Consider the following 27,926-nt stretch of genomic DNA (forward strand, 5'->3'; position numbering starts at 1 on the left):
TTATATATGGCAAGCTCTAAACTCAGTTCTTCTGACCTGGAACACACCTCCAATGTGAATAATTACTACATCTCATAGATGATGTATATAATGTCATTGAGGTTTAGTTCCTGCACTGAGTCCCGAAAAAGTGCACTTTCATTTATTATTATAATTGGATTATAACTGATTCTCATGAAAATCTTCAGAAAATGCTTTTGACTTCTGCGCAGTCAGACTACAATAAAAAAAGAGAACAAACAAATTTTATATTAAAGACAAGAAGGACTAGTTAAGTATGATATCCCTGTAATAATTGCTTTCTTACCACTTGTTCCCCGATAATAAAGGGAGCAAAGGGTGAGAGGGAGAAACATGATGTAATAAATCTGTAAAGCAGTTTATCTGTTTCACTTCTTGGTATACGTTATGGGGATCTTTAAAAAAGTGTATATTTACCTTACTGTGCTATAAATCCTTCATTGCTGTATTATATTCGAAGTATAGGAAAATGCCACAGTTTATCCGAGTAAAGTTAATATTGAAATAAGATACTATAAATGTTTAAAAGTAGCTCAATGTACTGCAATGAAAACATACATGATTTTCAATAATTTAGGGATTGGAGACTTAAATGAATAGTGCAGATATCACTCATTGTGGATCAGTTTTGAAATGCTATTTCTGAATGCCAGTGGAACAGAATATAGTGTTGATCTAGCTATTATCATGGGTTTATGCTAAGGAAGGAATAAACATATTTTCCTGCACCTAAAGAGAGGTAATGATGGTTGCTTAACTGCTGTAGACTTCTGACATATGATTTACTATAATGTACCTAATGAAGAGGGCAAACTTTTTAATCTATGTAAATAGTCATGAACTTGACACTCTCTTTTTTTATACCCTCCATGTTTTTCTTCCTAAGGTTCATCTTTAGTACCCCTCTTAAAGCGTAAGAGTTGCTCCCATTATTACTATCTTTAACATACATCCCCAGATTGTAGTCACCCTCCTTCTACTCATTGATGACTGGACTGGACAGCACAGAACTCCTTTCAGAGCTAGTAGGTCCTGCTCTTATATCTTCCAGTCTTTGTTACAGAGCAACATAAAGAACTCACCTCCTTCCACCCACTCACTACTGCACTGAACGTAACTATGCACTAGTACCAATTCCAAGAATTGAAATCACAAGATAAGGAATATAGCATTATAGTGCAGGACACTAGCTATTAGCAGGGCCGGCTCTAGGCACCAGCAAAACAAGCTGGTGCTTGGGGCGGCACATTTTTAGGGGCGGCATGGCCGGCGCCAGAATGCCGCCCCTAAAAATGTGCCCCGGCCGCCCTAGCTCACCTCCGCTGCTGCTGCCACGGCGCGCGAAACAGTTGATTTGTCCGCCGCTACTCGCCCTCCCTCCCATGCTCTCAAACCTGGGAGGGAGGGGGAGATCCCGAGCGGCTGTTTCGCGCGCCGCTGCTCCCCCTCCCTTCCAGACTTGAGAGCCTGGGAGGGAGGGGGAGAAGCGGCGCCCGCGCCGCGGCCACTCGGAGTCTCCCCCTCCCTCCCAGGCTCTCAAACCTGGGCGTGGGGGAGACTCCGAGTGGCCTCCCCCTCCCTCCCTCCCTCCTAGGCTTGAGAGCCTGGGGGGAGGAGGCAGGGCTGGGGATTTGAGGAAGGGGCGGAGTTGAGGCGGGGATGGGGTAATTAAAGAAGGAGGAGGGGGGGGGCCAAAATTGTGTTTGCTTTGGGCGGCAAAAATCCTAGAGCCGGCCCTGGCTATTAGGCAGCTGCCTCTGCCACTTCACTCACTCCTGCAGATACATATACAAGCACACACATGTTAGTTTTATTTGACTACTTCCTTCCCTCCCCCCCCTCCCCCCAAAAAAGACTTATTTCTAAGAACATCTTTGGAACTAATGTTTCTAACAATACGTTGATTTTTTTTTAAGTCTTGCAATTTAGCATTCCATGCCCTATCATTATCCATAACTTGAAACCATGAGAGGTACAGAGCTGTAATCTTTACAGTTTGTGATTTTAATTGCTAAACTATGTACATCTTTGCAGTAAGCTAGAAGTCAGCATATTTTTAAATAATATTCAGGCTGCACCAGCTGGAGAATTTGATCTCATCATTTAAGCATTTGTAGTTGAAGACTCATAGTATGATTTGCACAGGCACATCGCATCAAACCACACAGATATGGAAAATTATAAACAAGTTAACCATCAGGAAAATATGCTATTTATGAGAAGATTCCTTTTAGTAAAGTCTAAGATAGAAGAAGAATTTAAATAGACAAATTACTTCAGGAAGTGTATGTTTGCTGTAAGGTAATTGAATGTTTGCTTAGTTGCTGTAAAGTTGAACATTTGATTTAATTTTTCTTTGAAAAGACGAAAAAAAAATGTGCAGATAATTTATACTATTATGAATAACCTACAGGAGGTTGCTCTAATACTTGGGGGCAAGGACTGCCTTCCTGGCAGCTGCAGAGCACCAGATCAGGCATTCTCAGTTACTTCCTTCTCAGGGGTAGACTCTATGACTCCAGCCCAGCCCCACACACGGCGTCTAGCAATTGGGAATTAATTTGATGGGTCATTAGATATGTTTTCTCTGACTGACCTACTTTCTAAGGTCGTCAAGGGGAGATGAAGAGAGATGCCATGCAGTCCAAAGATTGTCCCCATAAACTCTGAATCATAAGGGGAACCCCCAGAGAGAGCTGAACCTGTGGGAGCCCCCTCTCAACCATCCTTTATAATACATGCTTATAAACAAAATTCTGAGGGGGTGGAGAGGCTGCGAAAAGAATTAAGTATGCAGGCAGCAGCATCCAGATGGTGATCCAGGCACACTGAAATAGCCTTAGTTATGACAGTAACAGCATCCAGCCCCCACAGTAGCATATGCTGGAAGCAGGGGAGAGAACCATAAGTCACCCCTACCGCAAAATCAAATGTAAATAACCCCATTTCTCCAGCACATGTGTCTCATCACAAGAACCCAGCCTGGTTATTTTTATATTTTCTGAAGGTCAGGGGTTGGGTCTGTCTGCTGTTCATGAGGCATAGAGCCTAAAGAAAGGATGAATAGCAGGCTTTGAAAAATATGTCCTCAATTTATTTGCTTGAGGACTAAAGCTATTAGCATAGGGTGAAAATACTGGTACTGCCATACAACTGAAGTTTAACTATACTTAATTTCCACTGACACATCTTCAATCCCCCAAACAAAACAATTCAATCTGGCTGAAAAAAAATCACACCTACTCCTCCAGTCCAGTCAGTTCTGCCCCTTCCCCTCCAATCCTTCTGCCCCCCATTTCTTTGAACGATAGGTCTCCCTTGCACTGCTGCCCCTTGTGCTCTCCTGGGTGCACAGAAGGCCCTAGGCTTCCCAGCTTCTCCTACTTCACCTGGAACCTCTGGATCCTTAGCCACCAACCACACTCCTGTGAAAACAGCCAGGCTCCAGTTGCTGTATTGCTTCTTTTCTCCACCTTTCCTTTTAAAAGAGCAGGAGCACTTGCTTACTGCCTCAATCAATCTTCTCATGGGAGCCTTACCCAATCTGGGGCCTCCTGCCACCACAGATTTTGCAGCTTCAGTGAACTGGCCCTGGTGCAGAAAGCGCTATGCAGCGGATGAGCAATCTGGGATGGGGGCCAGAATTCTCTTATAACCACCACAAGCCAGAATGTTTATTTTAAAGCAATTCTAAATGGAGGCTCAGTCCAGTTCTTCTCTTCTGCTTGGAGTCTACACAAGGACAGAAACCCCAGCAGATCATCCTCTCCTGGAAGGGAGACACAGTATTCAGATACTTGGGAGCATGTGTTGGTCTTCTGTGCTGCAAAGCTGGACGGGGTAGGAGATTGAGGCCAACCTTTCACCTGGATATATTGACTTGCTTTACTGTCAGCTTATCTCATAACTTCAGGTTTGTCTACGCTGGGAAAATGAGTGGTATTTTAAAATATGTTATCCAACACATTTTTAAACACCATTTTGCCACAGGATTGTAGGTAAAGATAGTTAAGTTTAAAAAACATGCTACCTGGTCATGGTTAACTGTTCGAGGGGAGTGAATGTTAGTCAACACAACTTCAAAATACCACTCATTTGCCCAATGTACACAAATGGTTTCAAAGGCTGTGTATTTTTTTCCAGGACTCAACTGAACTTTCACACATAAATCAAGATGCTTTAACCCCAAACCTACATATTACAGTGTTTGGTACATTGATAGGCAAAGAGGGTTATATACATATATTTTCCTTTGTCAAGAAGCCTACAGTGGATTTTCATTTTTACCTGTATTGATAGGTGTGAGGTTTGGCATTGGCATTGTGGGTACTACAAGTAAATTAAGGGAAAGTTTATTGAAAAAAAAAAACAAAGAAAATCTTTCTTTAAAGTCTGTAGGATTTCAGTCATTTAGTAAACTGAATGCTGTACCTGAAAATAGAAGAACATGCTGATGTAATGATGTACCAATACTCTCCCATTTATTTGGAAGAGATCCCTTTTGAAGAATTAAGCTTTTGAAATAGTTAAGGATTGAAAGACATTAGAGAAAATACAGTGCGGAAAGAACATTATATTTATTGCCAAAGATTGCTTATAGATCTGTCAGTGATCTTTACATGGTCTTTAAAAAGGAGGAAGGTATCCTACTGACAGATGTTGAAGGCAAAAAGGCTAGAAGGGGATGGACAGAGCCTTGAGGATTTGTCCCCAATTTGACTCCTGTCAAACTGTCTCTCTGACAAGAATGTTTTTTCCTCCAGTTGTAAGCATACTGTCCTCCAGGGGCTGAATAGCTTTCATCATTGCTTGCTTTTGAAGGGGAAGTTGTTGGATATGTGCCAAGTTTAGCTGCAAGTAGGGTAGGTTGAAATGCCATGGAAGAGCGCCAGCTTGCACTTTAACCTGGCAATACTTGGCTTACATTTTCATGTCGTGATAAGGATGGGAAGTGTTTCCTTGCATCATGAACCCTGGTGTTATGCAGTTGTTATACGTATTCTTTAATTCCAGTGTGAAAACGCTGTCTTGGATGTTGGTTTTTTAAAACTGGGAAAGAGACTAATAAAGAAAAGGTTACAAATCTGAATTTTTTTTTGTAGTTTATTTTAAAAAACAGATTTCGGAAATACTGAGTAATAATCTGGATATATCTTGTAACCAAATCATCTACATTTAGGCTTTATTTTATGGGTCTCAAACAGACAGATTGTATTACATATATATGATTCTGTTATTCCACTGAATGGTAGAGATGGAAAAAGAAGTAGCGCTTCTCACTGCCAATGGAAGATTATTCCTGACGGTATGTTTTTTTTAGTGCTTACCCCAGTTCAATTTTATATGTCCCAAAAACCCAATCAGTTTCCTGAATTGTGTAGGGGCTGTTAAGAGATGTTTATGAGAGAGGGGAGGAGGGGGGGATAGTCTGTGGATGGGCCAGGATTGGGATTCTCAATCCATGTATTCTCTTCAGCCTGCCTTCTAGCTTTGCCCCAACTTGTCGTTCTGCTGCTCCTATCCCTGTCCTTAACTAGGAAACCATAAAAGGGGTTGGTGGCTTTCAGTGGTGAATTCTTGACACAGATTCTGAAATGGTCCTGCATGAAGAGATAATATGGGTGATTGGCAGCAGGAGGCATTCTGCCTGCTCATAGCAGTCCAGAATTCAAACATTTACATAGTGTAGGGTGACCAGATAGCAACTGTGAAAAATCGGGACAGGGATGAGGGGGTAATAGAAGCCCATATTTAAAAAAAAAAAAAAAAAAAAATCAGGACTGTCCCTATAAAATCGGGACATCTGGTCACCCTAACATAGTAAGAGAGGGCTAGAGAAGTTGTGAGGGGGGAGACTGTTCTGCAGCTAGGAGTGAGGAGAAGGGAAAGGTGTGAGTGGGAAAGTAGAGGAGACTGGTAGGAGCAGAATTAATTCAGCTTCTGCCCTCACCCTAATGGACAAGAAGGTCAGTTCACCTGTCAAGACCAATGGGTGGTAATTTTAACTATATACTATTCAGCTCGTGTCCACTATATTTGGTGCCATATTTTGGTCTAATTAAATAAATCCTAAAATCAGTAACCAGCTTTTTAATATTTATGAATATTTTGTAATTTCTGTTATATTTAATATAGTAAATTTCAGTTTTAGAATCAGTTACTTTAATGAAGATGTATAAAATAGCAGTCATCTTAGGGTTAGTGTTGGGAATAGTGTACAACTAGAACTCCAGATTTGATTAAACTGCTTCATAGTTATTTGTGTTGTAAATATTGCTAATATCTATGTGACCCTATTCTCCATACTTGTAAATACCTCAATTAAATTACTTCTGCATTAAATAATCCTAATCCTGTTTTTTGTATCCCCGTCCATACCTCCTCACCATATTTGTTGCATTTGTCTGGTCCAGTTCAATCTTAGCTCTAATTTACTTCAATATGAATTATCAAAACTGAAAACAGAATAGATTACCATTGTTGAGTATAACGTAATTATGTATTGCCAATATGCTCGTCTCTAGATGGACTTCGCTATCAACGTCAGTGCCTGTGGTGTACACTTGCTTGTATTTGACAATTTTCTTGATTTTAAATTAGTGTGGTGGTGGTGGATGGTAGAACGATAACCTTTTGGTGTCCTGTAAAAGAAATTCCGGATTTGGGTTTTTGTCTGTAATCAGCAGTCCATAATGAAGGTGTGTACCAACTTTCAGAATTTTAGCTTACCTATGGCACAGATTGTTAAAAACAAAACATATCTAACAGAATAGATATGCATTATTTTCTATCTCTTTGTAATGCACCCAAGTATCCTACAGTGGTCATTCTTAAACACTCTGGGGGAGGTACTGTGCTACCTCTTTATTAATTTCTTGAAATTTTTAAATTGAACTAGGAAGAATGGAAATCTGATAAATATTGTGCTAAAACAGAGGGGCTGGATTTTCATTTACACTCAGGCACCTTTAAACCACTCTGACAGTATAAAGGAATCTTAAAGTGAATGTGAATGTAATTTACTTCCTCTTTACAGCCCGTTTACACTCTAAACTAGCAACTGACATGAAATGGCTCCCTCTATTGTTTTTCTAACAGAATTACACTTCAGTAAAAAGCAAAGTGTTGCCTATTTCCCATATAGTAAGAATCCCTGTTTTACAAACTAATTGGGGACTGAGGAGTGTGTAAAGTGGAAAAGGTCTTAAAATTAAGCACCAAGAATTACAGTAGGTACAGTGTATTGTGCACTACATCATTTTCTTCTTGTCCTTCCAAGCATTGCAAAGCAATTTCCAATTCCCCTGAAGGCATCGAAATGTGAAAGAATGTTGACTTGTTCTTCATCTACATGATTTTTGTTATGTGATATCCGCCCTCCCTGCCCTTCTTACCCTTCCCCCCTCTCAACTCCCACCCCCGAAAAAAATCAGGAAATTGTTTCATATAAGTGGCCATTTTGTAAGATTGGTATTTGTAAAAGTGAGCTTTTACAGCAGTTTCTGTATTTATGTAGTGGAGGGAAAATACTATTTGTAAATAAAGCGTTGACGTTTTCACTCTGGAAACATGTCCATTTATTAATTTCTGAGAGTTTAGCCTTAAAATTAGCATAGACATTCAGCCCAAGAATGTTTGTGTTGAAAGAAACAATCTTCCTATTTTTTTTAATAGTGTCTCTGTTTTGTTTCAGGATGTTGCCATATGGTTGTTTAGCAACAGGAGACCATTCTGGCCTTATTGAGGCTGTTTCTGCTTCAGAAACCATTGCAGATATTCAGTTAAATAGTAGCAATGTTGCTGCTGCAGCTGCATTCAACAAAGATGCTCTCTTAAACTGGCTAAAGGAATACAATTTAGGGTAAATTTTCATGTGTATTTCTTGCTTATAACTTGTGTTATAAAATTTTTTACAAGGTGAAATTCTGTTTTGAGGATTAAGAAAAAAAACACACATCCCATTTTAGGGTCCAATCCTGAATGGTGATGCAGAGCACCCATTTTTCATGTCAATTTTCAGAAAACGTATTCTGTACTCAGAATTAATAGAGGATACACTGTATTAGCCACACATAATAAATAGGTTTGATCCCCTCTTTAAATTCAAAGCAACCTTAATTCTGGAGCCATTATAGCATCACCCTAATGCATATCCAAAAGGGTTGGGTGAGATTCTGCACTGCACCTCTAAGAAAACTCAGAGCCCAGGGATTGGGAAAGCCTAAGGTGGCTGTAAGCTCTGCAGTCTTAGGCATAATTTAGACAGCCCTCAGGACTTGTCTGGGGCCCATTGGGCCACAGTGCTGTCTGGAATCTCCAAGCACTGTGTGCTGTAGCCCTGCCTCCATCACTCCCTGTATGCCAGGGCTTGCCAGGGAGTCCTCAGACAGCAATCTCATTGCTGTCTTTCACTGTTCCTGTGCCTTGAACGTCTTCCCTTGGCTGGTTCCAAGACTTTTAGATTCCTTTTACATTACTCTGTCCCTTTTACCCAATGTAAAAGGGCTCAGCGGAGTGAGGATCTCGCCCATTGTGCGCATGCATGTATGCACAAGTATACACATATATAGCTGTCTTTGCAAGTTTGTTGCCTTTTTCGTTTTAGATACTGGATCCATATTCAGATTCAGGTTTCTCTTGGAGTTCAAACAGCAGTCCAAACACCGAATTCTAACACTGGCAGCAATCTTTGCTGTACATCATTGGATAAGCCATGAAACATAATTTAAAGAAAATAATAATTACACATACTTAATGGCTCAATGCCATTGCCTATTGTAACAGTTTCATTTCTACATAGTGAAATGGTTTAATAATCCTGCAGTTGGGCTGTTTTAAAATATCCATATCTGATCCTAGTTTAAGCAAAATTGTGTGTTTTCTTAAAGTGAAAATAGAAGGTGAATTATTGCTAATGTGCAGAATTATTGTTTGCCTTTGTGTTTTTAGAGATGACCTGGATCGAGCCATCGAGGAGTTCACTCTGTCTTGTGCTGGCTACTGTGTAGCTACTTACGTACTGGGCATTGGTGACAGACATAGTGACAATATCATGGTCAGGAAGAATGGTCAGGTAAGAATCCTGTTAGCAGTTCGATGAACTCTATTAAAAAAAAAAAAAAGTCTTTGCCATTGTAGTTCTTGTACAAAGCTTATTTTGAGGTTTTTTTCAGGTACATTTGTCTTATTCTAGCTTTGGTGACTTATTAGAATAAAACATATAAATATGGAACTAAATATGTAAATAGTAGTTGTTATGGTTAACTCGGTTCTGGTAGATGGAGAGAGAAAGTGAGTTTTGAGAAGATTTTAATCAAGAGAGGATAGCAGCTTAGAGACCACTGCATATATTGTAAATAATTATTTGTCAAGTAAGATTTGTCCTGAATAATTCATCACTTCCCTAAAACCCAATAAGACTCCTTATTAGAGCTGGGCACATTTTTTTCATGCTAATAATTTTTTTGCTGAAAAATGCTGATTCTGTTTAAGCGAAACACACATTCAAGTCTATTTCAGAAAAAATTTTGGTCAACTGTATATATTGTGAAATGTGCAAACAGTTCATTTTCAGCATTTCTACAATTTAATATTTTAACGTCTTATTTCAGAAAGACATTTTGTTTCAGAATTTCACTGTTTTGTTTTAAAAAAACATGTTGGAAAGGTAATCTTGAAAACAAAACACTTTAGTTTCAGGTTGAGCAAAATGTTTTGTTCAACCTAAAACAGATTTTTTTTCATCTTCTTTGTTCCTCCCGAAAAACTGAAACATTTGTATTTTGGGTCAGCCCAAACAGAAGTTTTTAAGTTATTTTTTGGTTTGGTCACCAAAGCAGAAAAATCAATTATGTACACGGTGCTACTCCTTATGGCCCTAGATGTTTATAGCTATGATCAGATCTCAGTGTATCTTGCAAATGAGCAACCTAGAAAATCCAAGTATAGAGTTTTGAGCTGTATGGTTCCATCAGGGTTAGACATGAATAATACTCTCAATAAAAATGTTATTCATAATGAATTTTTTTTATTTCTAGTGTAGCCTTATCCAGATTTCAGTGACATCACTCTTCCATCTACACGACATTTTCTCATTTTTAGAACAATGTTGTCAGTATTTTATTAATTTGTAGAATAATTTTTCCTCTACTATCCCCGACACTGCCCCATCACCAAAAACATGAAATAAATTAAATTTTAATAATAATAATTAATTATTTTTTAAAAGAAACCCTTACCTGACAGAGTTTCAACCCTGAAAAGGTAGAATGCCAGAGACTCCTTGAAGTCTACAGGGGACTTCACTATTGCTATGGATTTCACATGGAAGACACTCAGATACTATGACATTGGGCATCATGGGAAAGCCCTAACACAGATAAATAATGTTTATTACTGTACCTTGGAAGCTTGAAACTGAAATTTCCTTTCTGACTGACAATATTTCCTCCTGTCTGGACATTGCTTTGTACTCAGAGTGGCCAGAAGAGCCAGGCTGCTGGCACTGATATTTCTATTCAGTTTTGAAACACTGAGAATAAAAACCTAAACAAGAAATTACATCTCCTTCAGAGAGAGAGACACAAAAGATGAGGTGTTAGGGCAGGAATGGGGGATTACTGTGAGTCTCATTTTAGCCAAGGTCCCCTTTAAGTTTTTTAAACAAATTAAAAAAATAGAATACTTTTCTGGAGAAATTAATTTTTATTTCTTTTTGTTTAGCTCTTTCACATAGATTTTGGGCATATTCTTGGGAACTTCAAATCCAAATTTGGAATTAAAAGGGAACGAGTGCCTTTCATTCTTACCTATGATTTCATTCATGTCATTCAACAAGGCAAAACGGGGAATACTGAGAAATTCGGCCGGTAAGTATTGCTTTGATGTCTAAGATAAAGTCATAACTTCTTTCCTCACCTTATGTTGATCAGTTCCAGCACACAGTCCTATGCATAATCAGCATGCAGTAAAATAATGCAAAGTGATCACCCATCCAAGTGGACCTAGACTAAGGAAAAATACACCTTAGCAAACTTGAAACATTTTTGCTTTTTAAGAGAGAAGTAATTTTAACTCATTTAATTTGAAAACAAAGTATTAAGAAAATACTGTACATCCTGTGTATATAGATGAACTGAACTACTCATTATGGTATGTAACCTGTCGCTTAAGTCAACATCTATACTAGATGACTGGCAAATAGCTAATGTAACACTGTTGGTTTTTTTGTTTGTTTTTTGTTTTTTTTAAAGGCTCCATGGGTGATCCTGGCAATTACAAGCCAGTAAGCCTACCTTCAATACCAGCAAATTGGTATTTGCTGGTATTGCTGGTAGGAATAGAATTATCAGACACATAGATTAACATATTTTGGGGAAGAAAGAACATGGCTTTTGTAAAGGAAAATCATGCTTCACCAATCTATTAGCATTGTCTGAGCATGTCAACAAACATGTGGACAAAGATGGTCCAATGCATATAGTGTACTTGGACTTTCAGAAACATTCACAAGGTCCCCCACAAAAGGCTCTTAAGCAAAGTAGGTACTGATGGGATAAGAGGGAATTTCCTCTCATGGGTCAGTAACTGATTAGACAGGAAACAAAGGGTAGGAATAAATGGTCAGTTTTCACAGTCGAGAGAGTTAAATAATGAGGTCCCCCCAGGATCTGTACTGGAGCCAGTGCTGGTCAACATATTCACAAAAGATCTGGAAAATGGTAAACAGTGAAGTGAAAAAGCTGAGAAGATTATACAAAATTACTCAAGATAGTTAAGTCCAAAGCTGACTGTGAAGAGTTACAAAGGGATCTCCAAAAACTGGGTGACTGGGCAACAAAAAGGCAGATGAAATTCAGTGTTGAAAAATGTAAAGTAATGCACAGTGAAAGACACAATCCCAACTATACATACAAAATTATGAGGTCTAAATTAGCTGTTACCACTCAGTAAAGAGATCTTGGAAACATTGTGCATAATTCTCTGAAAACAGCTGCTCAATATGCACCGGCACTCAAAAAAGCTACCTGAATACTAGGAAAGGGATAGATAATAAGACAGAAAATATCATAATGCCATTATATAAATCCATGGTACGCCCACACCTTGAATATTTCATACAATTCTGGTTGCCCCATTTCAAAAAAGATGTTAACGTTGGAAAAAGTATAGAGAAGGGCAAAAATATGATGAAGGTTATGAAACAGCTTCTGTATGAAGAGAGATTAAAAAGACTGGGATTGTTCAGTTTAGAAAAGACACGATTATGGAGGGATATGACAGAGGTCTTCAAAATCATGAATGGTGCGGAGAAAGTTAATAAGGAAATATTATTTATCCCTTCACATAACACAAGAACCAGGAGTTACCCAATGAAATTAATAGGCAGCAGCTTTAAAACAAACATAAGGAAGTACTTCTTCACACAATGCACAGTCAACTTGTGGAACTCGTTGCCAAGGGATGTTGTGAAGGCATAACTATGTTTTAAAAAAGTAATTAGCTAATATCGCAGAAGATAGGCCCATCAGTGACTATAGGCCTAGTTGGTCATGGATGCATCCCCATGCTCTGGGTGTCCTGAAGCCTCTGACTGTCAGAAGCTGGGCTGGACAACAGCATGATCACTCAAAAATTGCCTAGTTCTTTTCATTGCCTCTGAAGCATCTGAAACTGGCCACTGTCAGAAAACAGGATACTGGACTAGATGAACCATTGGTCTGATCTAGTGTGGCCATTCTTACATTCTTAAGTCTGCATTCACAGCAATGATGTCTCAACCATGAAACATAGCTATCTTTAGCCGTGTGATATAACTGATTTGTTGTGGGGAGTGGGGGACCTGGTGGAAGAGAAAAATGAGGAAGGATTGCTTTTATAATATAGATTGGTTGTATATAGATCTGATTCATGTTCATATTTTTATAACTGATTTTCCTAAACTTAAAACCCACCCATTGTTAAAACACACAATTATTTTAACACCCCCCTTGAGTACTGAGAAATAGCACTGTTTCTATCACTGCCAGAAATTATCCTGCAATTCTGTGGTCATCAAATTCTAGGATTTATGGCACAATTTAGCACTTTTGGTGATATTTCTAAAACTAATTTTCTACTGATGTTTGCCAAATGGCTAAATGTAAATGTATGTACCATTGTATTCGGCAACAAGCAATTATTGAGAGCATTTTAGGTTTGCCTACCAGAATCCTAAAGATCATATATCTGTCAGTCAAGGCTTCTAATTTTAAGCTCCACTTCTTTTCCATTTGTTTTGGTCGCCTGACTTAAATGCATAGATGGTAATGTGATTCCCCATTTCTTCTTCTAGTGATTGTTCATATGGATTCCATTCTGTGTGCATGTGCCCCATGCGTTCAGAACATTCCGTCCAAAGGAAGAAGCCTCCACTGGATTCATAAGTTTCAAGGCTAGAAGGGCCTGTTGTGATCATCTGGCCTAACCACCTGTCTAACACAGGCTATAGAATTTCCCCCAAATAATTCCTTAGAGCAGATCTTTTAGAAAAACATCCAGTCTTGATTTAAAAGTTGCCAGTGATGGAGAATCCATTGTGACTCTTGGTAAATTGTTCCAGTGGTTAATTACTCTCACTGTTAAGAATTTACACCTTATTTCCAGTCTGAATTTGTCTACATTCAACTTCCAGCCATTGGATCGTGTTTCACCTTTTTCTGCTAGATTGAAGAGCCCATGGTCAATTATTTGTTTCCCAAATAGGTATTTTATTGATTGTAATCAATTCACACCTTAACTATCCCTTTAAGATAAATAGATTGAGCTCCTTGTGGCTTGTTTACTAATCTTTTAATCGTTCTCGTGGCTCTTCTCTGAACCGTCTCCAGTTTATTAACATCTTTCTTGAATTGTGCACACCAGAGCTGGACGCAGTATTCCAGCAGTGGTTGCAGTGCCAAATAGAGGTAAAATGACCTCTCTACTCCTACTCAAGATTCCCCCGTTTTTGTATCCAAGTATCCCATTAGCCCTTTTGGCCAATGTCATACAGGGAGTTCATGTTTAGCTGATTATCCACCACCACCCCCAAACCTTTTTCAGAGTCACTGCTTCTCAGGATAGAGTCCTCCAGCCTGTAAGTATGGCCTAAACTCTTTGTTCCCAGGTGTACACATTTACATTTAGCTATATCAAAAGGCATATTGTTTGTTTGTTTGTTTGCGATCAGTTTGCCAGGTGATCAAGATCGCTCTGTATTAATCACCTGTCCTTTTTGTTATTTACCACTCCCCCAGTTTTTGTGTCATCTCCAAACCTTATCAGTGATGATTTTATGTTTTCTTCCAGGTCATTAATAAAAAGGTTAAATAGCATAGGACCAAGAACAAATCCCTGCAGGGCTCCATTAGAAAGATACCCACTCGATGATGAGTCTTCATTTACAATTAAGTTTTGAGACCTATGAGTTAGTCAGCTCTTAATCCATTTAATATGTCCCATGTTAGTTTTATATCATTCTAGTTTTTTAATGAAAATGTTGAGTGATGCCAAGTCAAACACCTTACAGGAGTCTCAATATATTATGTCAACACTATTATTTTTATCAACCAAAGTTGTAATTGCATAAAAAAAAGTATGAAGTTGGTCTAACAGGAAATGTTTTCCATAAACCTATGTTGATTTGTATTAATTATATTGCCATCCTTTAATTCTTTATTAATCGACTCCTGTATCATTCACTCTGTTACCTTGCCCAGGATTGATGCCCAGATTGGCAGATCTATAATTACTCAAAACATCCCATTTAACCTTTTTAAATATTGACACAATATTAGCTTTCTTCCAGTCTTCTGGGACTTCCCCAATGTTCCAAGTCAGCTCTTCTAAAATGCTTGGATACACGTTATCTGGACCTGCTGATTTAAAAATGTTTAACTTCAGTAGTTGCTGTTAAACATCCTCCTGAGATACCAGTTGAATAGAAAGACTGTTAGCTTTATAGGTCAGTCTATTTGATAAGTGGAAAAGGATTTCTATGTGGGCATTTCATCAGCATCCGTTTCCCTCAACACCTGTTTCAGTAGTATTTTATTGTTCAGAAACAATCTGGACTTTTAGTTTCTGAAGGGTCAGTATAGCAGCAATATCTGCACATCACCTTCTTTATCCAGGGCCACACAATATTTTCTCATCCTATAGCAGTTAGATTCCTTAAGAGCCTTATTCATGTTTTCCCCCCAATTTGGGAGCCCTGTCCCTCTTGGACCTTCAATATAGTATTAAATGTTGATGGCTCCCTTTTAGAGCCCATAGCAACGTGTACCCTATACTGTGTATCACTGAAGACTGTTTTTTTAGTAGCCATTGCATTAGCTCAAAGGGTAGGGGAAATCAGGCCCTTCTGGTGAGTCTCTCTTATATAGTTTTTCATAAGGACAACATTACTCTCAGGCTTCATCCCAAGTTCCTCACCAAAGTTCTTTCAGAGTTTCAGATGAACCAGTTTATTCATCTCTGTTTTCTTACCTAAGCCTCACTCAAACCCAGGGAAAGCTAAACTTCATACATTTGATGTAGTAAGGGCATTGTCATACTATCTTAACTGGACAAAATCATTCAGGAACACACCTAGACTGCTAGTGGCTTTCCCTGATAGTGTTAAGGGTCAGACAGTATCCTTACAAAGATTATCAAAATGGGTCTCCAACTGTATAACAACATGTTATGAAATAGCCAAGTTAGCTAGGTCACAATCAGCTGGTTCACATCTTTACGAAACACTGTTCCTTGGCAAAAGCTTCCAGATTGGATACCCTTTTGGTAGGGCTGTCTTGCATTCCTTATTTGTTGACTCCTAGTATCCAGGTCCAAGCAAACAAACAACTGTTGTTGGTTACCAAGAGCAGAATACATGTGGACAATCATTTGAACAAGAAAGAATGGAGATTCTTTGAGATGTGTTACTCACATGGATTCCAAGGCCAACCCTCCTTCCCTGCAACTACAGAGTCCTGCTCTTCTGGGATTCTGGATTCTCAAAGGAGCTGAGGGATGGTTGGGCCCGTTCCACCCTTTATTCCTTTGGGCCAGTGTATACAGGACATATATAGGGTGTAGGCACTGCTGGACGCTACATGGGGTGTGTGTGTCCCAAGAAGGGAATCCACTTGGACAACACCTCTTAAAGAACCATAGTTACTATCAGATAAGTAACAGTACTTTCTTAGCTCTTCAGTTTCTTCTAAATTGTCTTTCAACTCACTTACGTAAATGAGAAAGAGAAGAGAAAAAGGAAGAAAAAATCTATTTACAGGAGAATGAAGAAGTAGGGAATATCTGTATGGATACCTCCAAGCCAGCTCACAGCTAAAAGACTCTGTAGCTGGTAAGCAAGAATTACAGGGAGCCAGCAGGAATAAACCATCCTCCATACCAAACCTTCCACTCAGGGGCTCTGAACCATCTCATTGGCAGGGACATAGTAATATCCCTGAGGTTCGACTTCATCTCTCTGACTTCTCTACCTACCTGAGAGCTTGTCACACAGAGCTTGTCTCTGAAATCTGGCCAATTCCATAGCCCCCATGGCTATCAGTGTTGTGGAGACCTTCTTTCTTTGTGCCACTCCAGCTTGGGCCTCTGCAGATTGGCTGCCAGTCCTTCAACCCATTGCTTACAACAGCCACTGACTGCGTTTACTGTCATTGGCTAGTGTGAAAGGTAAGGTACATGCAACGAGGGAAAATTGCCCACCAGTAATTCTATTTGTCAAAGTCCTTTCTTCTCCCTTTCTACATCGTTCCTGACTCCTACCCACTCTGACTTGTTCCCCTTCTATCCATACACAAATAGGTCGGACTCAGGTCAGCAAGCACTCAGGACCTAGAATCCTGCTGGGGGCGGGGGGGAGAGGAAGCAGTCAAATATAGAGTTTTACTGTCACTTGGGTTCAGGCCCTGTCATTTTGAAATGTGGATGCAGCTCAAGCCACTGACCCAAGTCAGAAGGTCTGTGTAGTGCAGTATTGATGCGTTAGCAAGGTCCAGCAATTGTAAACCCAGGTTTACAATGCAGTGTGGACTGTAGGCGTGGGCTTGGAAACACCAAGTCCACAAGCCCGGGTCCCACAGACCTGGGCTTAGTGTGCAAACTCCTCTTAGGAGGAGTCTCTCAGAGATTTTACTTCGATGTAAGTTATCAGTTTGCGACAGAAGCCCATATTGACAAAGAAATGGGCATATTGATGCTCATACATTCAGTTTGACTGACCTTTTGCCTCCTTGCTTCTGGTAAGTGGAGCCACAATGCTGTCTGTAGTTGGTGCTGCTGGATAAATGGAAAACCAACCAAATGCCAATGAGCCATTTTTCTACTGTAGAATAAGTAGTTAGCCCACAGTTCCATTTGATAATGTCAGTATTTACTGTATGTATATTGGAAAACAAATGCAGGATTGAAAGTGGAACAGCTGGAGGGTTAAATAAAAGTTCACAAGTGTCATTTCAGACAGTAATTGTATACTAAACTTAATTTCATTTGAAAAAATATGTATTGGGCCAGCTGACCTATGAAGAGCTATCTCACTGTATCTTCTCCTGCTTCATGTCCATTACATGTATGTTTTGTGATGGATGTTCAGGTTCCGCCAGTGTTGTGAAGATGCATATTTGATTCTGCGAAGACATGGAAATCTATTTATCACACTCTTTGCACTGATGTTAACTGCAGGGCTTCCAGAGCTAACCTCTGTCAAGGATATCCAGTATCTCAAGGTAAAAACCAGAACTACATCTCCGTATAACTTAGCATTTCTTCTGTACATGAATTTGTGGTCACATAGCAAATGCATTTCCTTACTTTTCTAAGCCCTTTCCCTAGGATTCCAATCCATATAATAGAACTTTCTTCAAGTGGTATCTGGTACTGAGGCACAGACCCATTTCCCTCAACTATTTTATATGTAAGATCCTGGAATGATTAGTTGCTGTCTCTCGAGAGATCTGTGATGCATCCTGGGGGTACAAAGCATTTTGAGGAACCTTGCTACCACCAGGCCTTAGCATGAGGAACGCTTGTGTATGCCTGCTGTGGGTCAGTTCCCCAACTCCACCAGTCTCTGGCAATGCAAGCACTGCCTTCCAGGCCTCCATCAGCCCCACTCTCCTTTACTAGTTAATGATAGGTACACTCCAACCCCTGAGACCTCGGAGTGGCCCCCTGGAATGCACAGCCCATGATCCACTAGACACTCGCAGAACTCCCAAATTCTCTGTTCCCAAAGGTACGGTACAGCCAGCTTATCAGTTACATCTTAGACCACGGCTCTGCTTACCACACAATACTAGATATGTTTACAGTAAAAACAAGAAGTTTATTTAGCAAAGAATAGATTCAAGAAGCTAGTAGAACATATAAAATATCCAAACATATCAAACGAAATCATAATACGCTTTCTAGAGCCTAAGCTTAACTAACAGGATGTTCCGATGTCTCTCAAAGGTTAGTTCACCCAAAGTTTCTCTTCCAGTGTCAAACAGCCAGACAGGCTGTGATCCTCCATTCAGAAGACAAGCGTGCTGGCAGCTTGTCCTCTCAGCGAAGGATAACTGAGTGCATCTCTGCACCTTCAGATATAGTTCCAATGATTCATTGTCTTCACTTGTAAAATGGGTAACCCCCGCTGCTTGTTTTTTCCTATCTAGAATCTCCCCTGGAGACATTACTATCATTTGATTTGCATTTTTCTCAGACTGTATGTAGTTGTTCATTATGCAGATGACACTAAACTGGGAGGAATGTTAGATACGCTGGAGGGTAGGGATAGGATACAGAGGGACCTAGACAAATTAGAGGATTGGGCCAAAAGAGATCTGATTAGGTTCAACAAGAACAAGTGCAGAGTCCTGCACTTAGGACAGAAGAATCCCACGCACTGCTACAGACTAGGGACCGAATGGCTAGGTAGCAGATCTGCAGAAAAGGACCTAGGGGTTACAGTGGACGAGAAGCTGGATATGAGTCAACAGTGTGCCCTTGTTGCCAAGAAGGCTAATGGCATTTTGGGCTGTATAAGTAGGAGCATTGCCAGCAGATCGAGGGACGTGATCATTCCCTCTATTCGGCACTGGTGAGGCCTCATCTGGAGTACTGGGTCCAGTTTTGGGCCCCACACTACAAGGAGGATGTGGAAAAATTGGAAAGAGTCCAGCAGAGGGCAACAAAAATTATTAGGGGGCTGGAGCACATGACTTATGAGGAGAGGCTGAGGGAACTGGGATTGTTTAGTCTGCAGAAGAGAAGAATGAGGGGGGATTTGATAGCTGCCTTCAACTACCGGAAAGGGAGTTCCAAAGAGGATGGATCTAGACTGTTCTCAGTGGTACCTAAAGACAGAACAAGGAGTAATGGTCTCAAGTTGCAGTTGGGGAGGTTTAGGTTGGATATTAGGAAAAACTTTTTCACTAGGAGGGTGGTGAAGCACTGGAATGGGTTACCTAGGGAGGTGGTAGAATCTCCTTCCTTAGAGGTTTTTAAGGTCAGGCTTGACAAAGCCCTGGCTGGGATGATTTAGTTAGGGATTGGTCCTGCTTTGAGCAGGGGGTTGGACTAGATGACCTCCTGAGGTCCCTTCCAACCCTGAGATTCTATGATTTTATGATAAGTACACAGTACACAATTTGCATATAGCCAGACAGGTAGATAAGCATCTCCTGCCTGAAAGTAACTTGTTTAAAACCTTCTGGTTACCAGTCCCAAGGCACAGATCTTAAGAATATAATTTGCAGTATACATACATAATTGCTTACATATTATCCATACATACATTTTGCAATGATTATGGGGACCATTGTGACTCAGGCTTTCAATAGAGACCTTACATGACACTCTTTGGCAAACTAGTATGTGGATACCAGACCTGGAGAATCTCTGTGACTCTTATGAACCCCTGTGCCCTCTGCCAGTTGGCACCAAGAGGTCAGATTCTGATCCTCTGCGGTGCTGATCTCATTAAGATCAGTGGGAGGTGAGGGTGCTTGCATACCCTCAGTTTTTTTTATGACCTCACAAATTGGCCAAGGAGCACAGTGCTGTCAAGAAAAAGGCTTTTCTTAATTTCTGGGTCAAAATAAAAAAATAGTTTTAAAAGTATCTTATCATCTAGATAGGTAGTTCATGTTCACATGAGAGAGCTAATGGAATGTTTTTCACAACAGAACAGTACAGCATGTTGCACATTGCTTCACTCAGGTAAAAGTACATTTTTCATACCAGCTTTTCCTGGCTGTCACTTTTTTAGATTCTCCGTCAGTTCATTTCTTTTTTGCCAACATTGAGTTGCCATCTGCCTGTATGTTACTCATAACTTCTAGTTACTGAACTGCAAATTAGTGCCATGTTCTTCTTCAGTAGTTGTTTTGTTGCTTTAACAGCAAACACTGGCCAGAGTTGGTTAGTTTCTCAAAAACACCTGTGATTTCCTCTTTTTTTCTTTCTAACTTTATCATTAAGTCCAGAAAATATCACTGTATATTGATAAAAGGCTAATAGATTTAAGAGATTTATAGTAGAAAAAGAAGAATGTGAATTAGAAAAATTAAAAATGCTGGGAAGGGGGGAACATAACTGGATTTTAAATTCCCAACAGTACCTTTTTGTTTCCTTTTTGTTTTTAGGACTCTCTTGCCTTAGGGAAGACTGAGGAAGAAGCGCTAAAACAATTTAAGCAAAAATTTGATGAAGCGCTCCGGGAAAGTTGGACTACTAAAGTGAACTGGATGGCTCACACTGTTAGAAAAGATTACAGATCCTAGGTGGTGTTTAGATTTGCACTAAACTGAATATTACTCTGACAATAAGTGTTTTAAAAGGGAACTGTAGGCTTGACCAACAAAATGTATTTCAAAACAGAAAAAAGGAAGTGGCCTGGAGAATTGCTGATTCTTTTGCACTCTGCTTCTGAATGCTTGATCCCAAGACTTTCTGAACAAATAGTAAATATCCTGGATAATCAGTTCCTGCTGACTTTGCACGCTGAGAGCTACTAGATACTTTTTTTTTTTTTAATTATTTGGTACTTTAAGAAAGTGTAAATATTTGTTTTTGTATGTTGGGGTCATGTACTCTACACTCGGGAGGTATGGAGACCTCTTATGAAACTGCTGAATCTGTAAAATTGGGGCTTAAAAGAAGGGTGAAAGTTTTTGATATCTTAATTCTAGCTAAACATGACCATACTGTATATATATTTTTTCATGTGAAATCTGCCCTACTTGCATAAATGCATTAATTAATTCTACTGTAAAGAGTAGCCACAGTTATTGTACTACAGGGAGGTGCTTAAAGTCTTGTACAGCTGCTGAAAGAACAGTATACAGATATTTGTAAGTTTTCTAATGGGAGTTCTTCAAAAGCACTTAGTTTTGGCCTAACTTTGCTCCCTCTGACTTCACTAGGAGCAATTAGACCAATGCTGAATGCTTTTGAAAATCCCTCCCAAAAGGTGTATTGTCCTCAATTCAATCTGTTTTTTAACTCTTTGCAAAAAGCAAAGTTATTTCATCTGTCTGCAAAGAGTTGCTTGACTCAGTCTTCCATTTAAGTTCATAACACTGATGCACACACAAACACATGGTGTAAAGTATGTACGGTATATGGAAAAATTTACTTAAATATAATACAAATACTGATTAACAGAGCCTATGTACCAAAATAATAAGGAAATTGTACCACCAAGTCGGTACTTAAGATTTTATAAAAATAAAGTCCATACTTAAAATTCAACATGTTATAAAACACCAGTGAGGAGTCATAAATCTGTTCTTACTGTATTTATTAAAAGCCTGCAGTAATATTACTTTTCCAGGATATTTGTGTTCAGTTTAAGATGGTTGCTAAAGAAACTGGATTTGTTTTAATTTATTTAGTGAGGTATCCGTTTTTTAGGTGCCTAAATGGAGAGCAATTGTGATACGTGCAATAGAAACTGCTGTTTTAAAGGTGTAACATATACTGTTTCTGAACATTAGCAAGATGGAACTTAACTACTGTTCATTCTCCAAAGACCACTGGTAGCTCTCAATTTGTGTTGACATTTGAAAGAGAATTAAATATATATTTACCTTTGGACTAAACAATTGTTTTACACAGGAATTTCATTAAAGATGATTTTACTTTGTTCATAGAGTGAATTGTTTTGTCCTCTTTAAAGACCAAACACCAAATCTAAGCCAGTTAGAAGTACAGCATTTTACACAATTACTTGGTTTCTTTTTTATCAGATATGAAAAGACTGAAATGTTGTTTTGCCCCAACTGTTGGGTATACTCTGTCCTCAATATTCTGTGCTGCTACTGATGTTTCTGGGAAAGCCTGTTGTGTTAATATGCTAACATATGAATTGTTTTAGTTTCCTATCCACTTTTGGTAACCGTGTACCATAGCATCCCTCTGCTTTTAGGAGCAGACAGGGAGAAGAAAAACTACTCCATTAGCCACAAATCTGTCTTCACAGTAAAGGAAGACCTATCATCAGCCTCTACCAATTCACTGCCTAAAAATTAACATCTGTAACCATTGCTCAGTTGAGTCAGCAGAACAATTGCTGGACACGTTTAGTTTTGCTATGCAACAAGGCAAATTACCCAAATTACTTAGGGCTAATGTAGGTCTGATGGGTAGAAGCCTGCATTGGAGGTCATTTGGAGCCATACTGCAGTACCTCTGGGAGGGACTGAGCTTCAAGGAGGTGCAGTCTCTCCGAAAACTCTCAAGAGCGTAGTGGGGAATGCACATATTGCATCATTCCTGGCTGGTGCAGAAGGATTGCAGGGCCATGACGGGAGGAATGATAGCCCACTGGTTAGGGCACCAGCCTAGGATTTGGGAAGCCATTGAATTTCCTGGTCCACCATAGACTTCTTGAGTGACCTAGCATGAATAACTAATTCTCTCTCTTCCTCAATTCCCCATCTGTAAAATGTGGATAACAACACTTCCCTATCTCACAGGGACTTTGTGAGCATATATACATTAAAGATTGTGAGGCAGTCAGATACTACTAATGGAGGCATATAAGTACCTGAGATGGATAGATGGCCCCATCTGTTCCCTGCTTTCTTTTGGTGTAGCTAGCACCCCAGGGAGCACTAGCACTTGTACTGGAGCTTGTATTGGAGCATCCTTGTACCTTCCTGCCTTCATGATTATCTTTTATCTTCCCCATACTTGTTGTTGGCAATGAATGAGCCAGAAAACTCTGGAATCTAAGAGGCAAACTGGGTTTGTTTTCATGACTAGCAGTTAGAAAAATCATATCTTTCAATTTGTAAACTGAGCCAACTTGAAAAAAAATAAATAAAGACCAAATGCACTCCAGTGAACTGGAGTCAAAGGCTGCAGCAGGGTTCCTGAATTCCTCAGCCCCCTGGAGACCTTTGTGATGGCTTCATTTAAATTTAAAAACTGAGTGTCTTAATTAACTAAATAAGAATGATAAATTAGTTTCCCCTATTTATGCTCATAAATTGAATTTTAGGCTGTCCTTCAAGTTTCAGTTTTTAATGTGCTGCACGTTTTTTGCTGACAAAGCATACCTGCTTTAGAGAAGGTGACAGGAGAGACAGAAAGGCTGGAGATTTCATCATCTAGGTAGGAATTCTTGGGACCTTGACAAAGGGGAAGCTAATTTCTGCTAAAATCATCAGCAGAGAAGTAATTAGCTACATTGACTTTTTAAATAGTCATTTGTTAGGTTTTGGTGTAAACATCCCATTGAGGTAAATGGCCATTCACTCAAAGACAGCTTCTGTTTTAGGCTGATTGCAGCCTCCAGGAGACATCACAGCATCAGATTACACTTGTGTGACAGTTTCAAGATTTTCCTCAACGATGAGGACTAAGAATATAAGGAAGACCATACTGGGTTAGACCTGGGTCCATCTAGCCCAGTATCATGTCTTCTGACAGTGGCCAATACCAAATGCTTCAGAGGGAATGAACAGAACTGGGCCGTTTTCAAGTGATCCATCCAGTTATCCAGTCCCAGCTTCTGGTAGTCAGAAGGTTAGGGACACCCAGAACATGGGGTTGCATTCCAGACCATCTTGGCTAATAGCCATAGATGGACCTCTCTTCAAAAAAGAATTAGATGAATTCATGGAACACAGTTATACTTTTGGCCTTCACAACATCCCCTGGCAATGAGTTCTACAAATTAATTGTGCATTGTGTGAAGTACTTCCTTATGTTTGTTTTAAACCTGCTGACTTTTAATTTCATTGGGTGACCCCTGCTTCTTGTGTTATGTGAAGGGGTAAATAACACTTTCTTCTTCACCTTCTCTGCACCATTCATGATTTTATAAATCTCTATCATATCCCCCTGTAGTAGTCTCTTTTCCAAGCTGAACAGTCTATCCTATTAATCTCTTGTCATAAGGAAACTATTCTTCTTCGAGTGCTTGTTCACGTCCATTCCACATCAGGTGTGCGCGCGCTGCGTGCACGGATGTCGGAAACTTTTTCCCTTGGTGGCTCCCGTCGGGTCGCCAGGGGAGCCCGCCAGAGTGGCGCCTCCATGCCGGTGCATATATACCCCTGCTGACCTGATGCCCCCCTTCTTACTGTCCGGGGCAGCATTGGAACAACTCTTTTCTCACTTATCAGAGGGGTAGCTGTGTTAGTCTGAATCTGTAAAAAGCAACAGAGGGTCCTGTGGCACCTTTAAGACTAACAGAAGTCTTAAAGGTGCCACAGGACCCTCTGTTTCTTTGCTCACTTGCAAGTGATCCCTTAGCATATCAGTAGTTAGCAGTTATCTGTAGTTAATAGTTATCAGTAGTGAGCACTTCTTAATAGTAGATAGTTAAGCTGCCTTTGTTTTAGGTGTCTGGAAGTCGTTTCCAGCTCCAGCCCTGGGCTGCGGGGCATGCCGCAGGCCCAAGGGTTTAAGGCTTGTGCCACGTGCCGCAAGCCCATGCCGATTAGTGATTCCCATGACTCGTGTCTCCGTTGTTTGGGGGAAGTGCACCAGACTGAGTGCTGTAAGATCTGAGAACTAAGAAAGAGAGAGACTTTCGCCTCAAGCAGTTGCTCATGGAGGCCGCACTGCAACCTGCAGCCTCGGACCAGCTGGCATTGGTGCCGGCGGCCTCGGTGCAGAGTGCCCCAGCATCAATCCATGATCTGGCACTGGTGGGGCACCGCAAGCATGCGGCACCAAAACAGGACAAGCTCAGGCATCACTTGACCTCTCCAGTACGGTCGAAGGGGCAGCCGAAAGGCGATAGAGGGCGCTCCCCATATAAGAAGGTGGCACCTCCCAAGGGACCAAGCACTCAAAAGGGCAGTGTGGCCCCAGGACATGCACTGGCACAGGTGGCTCCGGAGCCACAGGGCCCATCAAGCCCTGGGCTAAGTGGGTCGAGTGCAGAAGAAGGGCTGGAGGACATCTTAGAACAACTCTCCATGCCAGGCACCTTTGAGGCGGCAAAAGACCTCATCGAGCTATCGGCAGCTAGCTCCCACCCTGGCAAGGAGCAGCCTCCGGCGCCATCACTTCCCCGGCACCGGTCCCGGTTGAGCTTGGCCTCCGTGGACTCCCACCTACCTTTGACTCAGTGGGACTCGATGGCACCGGAACCGAGCCAGCGCACAGCACCAGAACCGAGCCAGCGCACCGCTCCCCGGCACCAACACTAAGCCGGCACCAAAAGGGACATAAGGCTGCAATCCCCGGCCCTAGGTAGAAGGCAGCAATTCTGGTCCCGAGAGCATTGGTACCGATCCCGGTCCCGGTTGGGGAGAAGCCGCTCTCCAGCCCCTCACGGCACCGCCTTGGCCTTCGAGATTGGCGTCCTCGGAATCCGAAGTCAACTCAAGCCACTCCAGCTATGCCCACAGGACACTAGCAGGGAGCCCCAGACCACATGGCATCCCCAATGGGGACCGCTGGGACAATAGCCCTTTTGGACATCCTGAACCTATCATCATCAGCAGGGGACGTCCTCCAGAACTTTGAGGTCCAGCTATTCGGTGCACCGGTCCTGGTCTCCACACAGATACCCCTCCGTGCCCAAGGAGACTACGGTTTCCAGGCCACCAGATGCTTCTCCGGAACACCGGTGAGTGGAAGCGGCACCGAGCCCAGGGCCATCCCAGGGACAATCTACCAGGCACGGCATAGATGTGCCCCCAACATATGACTAAGAGCAGGAAGAACAGATGGAGGAGGCACAACAGGCCCTCACCTCCTCATTGTCCCCGATGAGGCTGTGGCAGGCACGGCAGTGTCAGGGCCTCCCCCGATCGACCACAGGGCACATCAGGAGCTGCTCTGCAGGGTCGCCCAAAATTTGGGCCTACAGGCGGAGGAAACGGTGGAGCAGGAGGATCCTATGGTGGACATACTAAGCCCTGAAGGTCCCTCCAGAATTGCACTCCTGCTCATAAAAAACATCCAAGCTAACTACAAGACGGTCTGGCAAACCCCAGCTTCCAGCGCACCGACAGCAAGGGGGGGGTGGAGAGGAAGTACTTTGCCCCGTCCAAGGGATACAACTTCCTTTTTTCTCATCCGACCCCCTGTTCTCTGGTTGTCTCAGCCGTGAAAGAACGGGAGCGTCATGGCCAGCAAGCCCCCGCCCCCAAGGCCAAGGAGGCTAAATGTTTGGACCTCTTTAGCAGGAAGGTCTACTCCTCTGGGGGCCTCCAATTACGGATTGCGAACCAGCAGGCGATCCTAAACAGGCACAATTTTAATTCCTGGGTAGCAGTTTCCAACTTTAAAGACTCATTGCCCCAGAACTCTCAGCCTGAGTTCACGGCCTTCGTAGAAGAGGGAAAGGCAGTCACCAAGACCTCTTTACAGGCCTCCCTGGACTCAGCAGACGCAGCAGCCAGAACAATCGCCTCAGGTGTGGTGATGAGGCGTTCGGTGTGGATTCGGGCCTTCCGCCAGAGGTCCAGGACGCCATCCAGGACCTCCCCTTCGAAGGGTTTGGCCTCTTCTCTGACCAGACGGACGTCAGGCTGCATAGCCTTAAAGACTCTCGGGCAACCCTCAAGCCATTAGGCATGCACACCCGGTGACTCAGAGGAAGCCATTCAAGCCCCAACCGTCTCAATAACGGCAGTACCAGCCCCGCCCTAAGCAGGAGCCTTACCGCAGGAGGGGCAGAGACAACAGGCGGAGGCGGAATAAAACGCCTAGTCAAGGCCAGGGCCAGGGCAAGCCCCAGCCTGGCAGCAAGCAGGGGTTTTGAAGGTGCACTTGAGGACAGCGTACCAACTCAGCTCCTGGATCCTTCCCCACATTTCTCGGACCGCTTGTCCCATTTCTACCAGGCATGGTCCCATATAACGTCGGACAGTTGGGTCTTACGCACGGTACTAGTGTGTTACACGCTGCAGTTCTCCCTCCCTCCTTTGTCGTCCCTCTTTAGGGACCCTTCTCACGAGCAACTCCTTATGCAGGAGGTACAGTTGCTCCTAGAGGCGGGGGCGGTGGAGGAAGTCCCTCGGGATCTAAGGGGAAAGGGGTTTTCCTCCCGCTACTTTCTCATCCCAAAGGCAAGGGGGGCCTCCGGCCCATTTTAGACCTTCGCGGGCTCAACAAATTCTTAGTCAAGGTCTGCTTCCGTATGGTCTCCCTCGGCACTATTATCCCAACCCTGGATCCGGGGGATTGGTACGCTGCCCTCGATATGAAAGATGCATACTTTCACATCGCTATTTACCCTGCTCACCAGCAGTTCCTATGGTTTGCCATAGATCAGCACCATTACCAGAACATCAGACTTCCTGTTCAGCCTGGCGGCAGCCCCCCACATCTTCACAAAGTGCATGTCAGTAGTTGCAGCCTTCCTGCGAAAGAGGAGAATACGGGTATACCCATATCTAGACGATTGGCTCCTCGTGGGTCAGTCC

The 27,926-nt window shown here is 41.7% G+C and overlaps 1 protein-coding gene across 14 annotated transcripts in view; it reads left to right on the forward strand.

Moving 5' to 3' along the window:
* The window catches only part of PIK3CB (phosphatidylinositol-4,5-bisphosphate 3-kinase catalytic subunit beta), a 211,793-nt gene extending 189,608 nt beyond the window's left edge, over positions 1–22,185 (forward strand). For 13 of the 14 annotated variants that reach the window (XM_065558075.1, XM_065558079.1, XM_005282507.5 and 10 more), the window contains 5 exons: positions 7,715–7,882; positions 8,971–9,094; positions 10,744–10,889; positions 17,642–17,774; positions 20,676–22,185. In XM_065558075.1, the coding sequence (XP_065414147.1) occupies positions 7,715–7,882; positions 8,971–9,094; positions 10,744–10,889; positions 17,642–17,774; positions 20,676–20,813 (709 nt within the window). In that variant the 3' untranslated portion in view covers positions 20,814–22,185. The remainder of the gene's footprint in view (positions 1–7,714; positions 7,883–8,970; positions 9,095–10,743; positions 10,890–17,641; positions 17,775–20,675) is intronic. The other variant, XM_042853569.2, reaches the window with a different exon arrangement.
* The last annotated feature ends 5,741 nt before the right edge of the window (positions 22,186–27,926 follow it).

Source organism: Chrysemys picta, chromosome 9 (genome assembly GCF_011386835.1).
Source record: "Chrysemys picta bellii isolate R12L10 chromosome 9, ASM1138683v2, whole genome shotgun sequence".
In the NCBI taxonomy this organism is placed as follows: domain Eukaryota; kingdom Metazoa; phylum Chordata; order Testudines; family Emydidae; genus Chrysemys; species Chrysemys picta.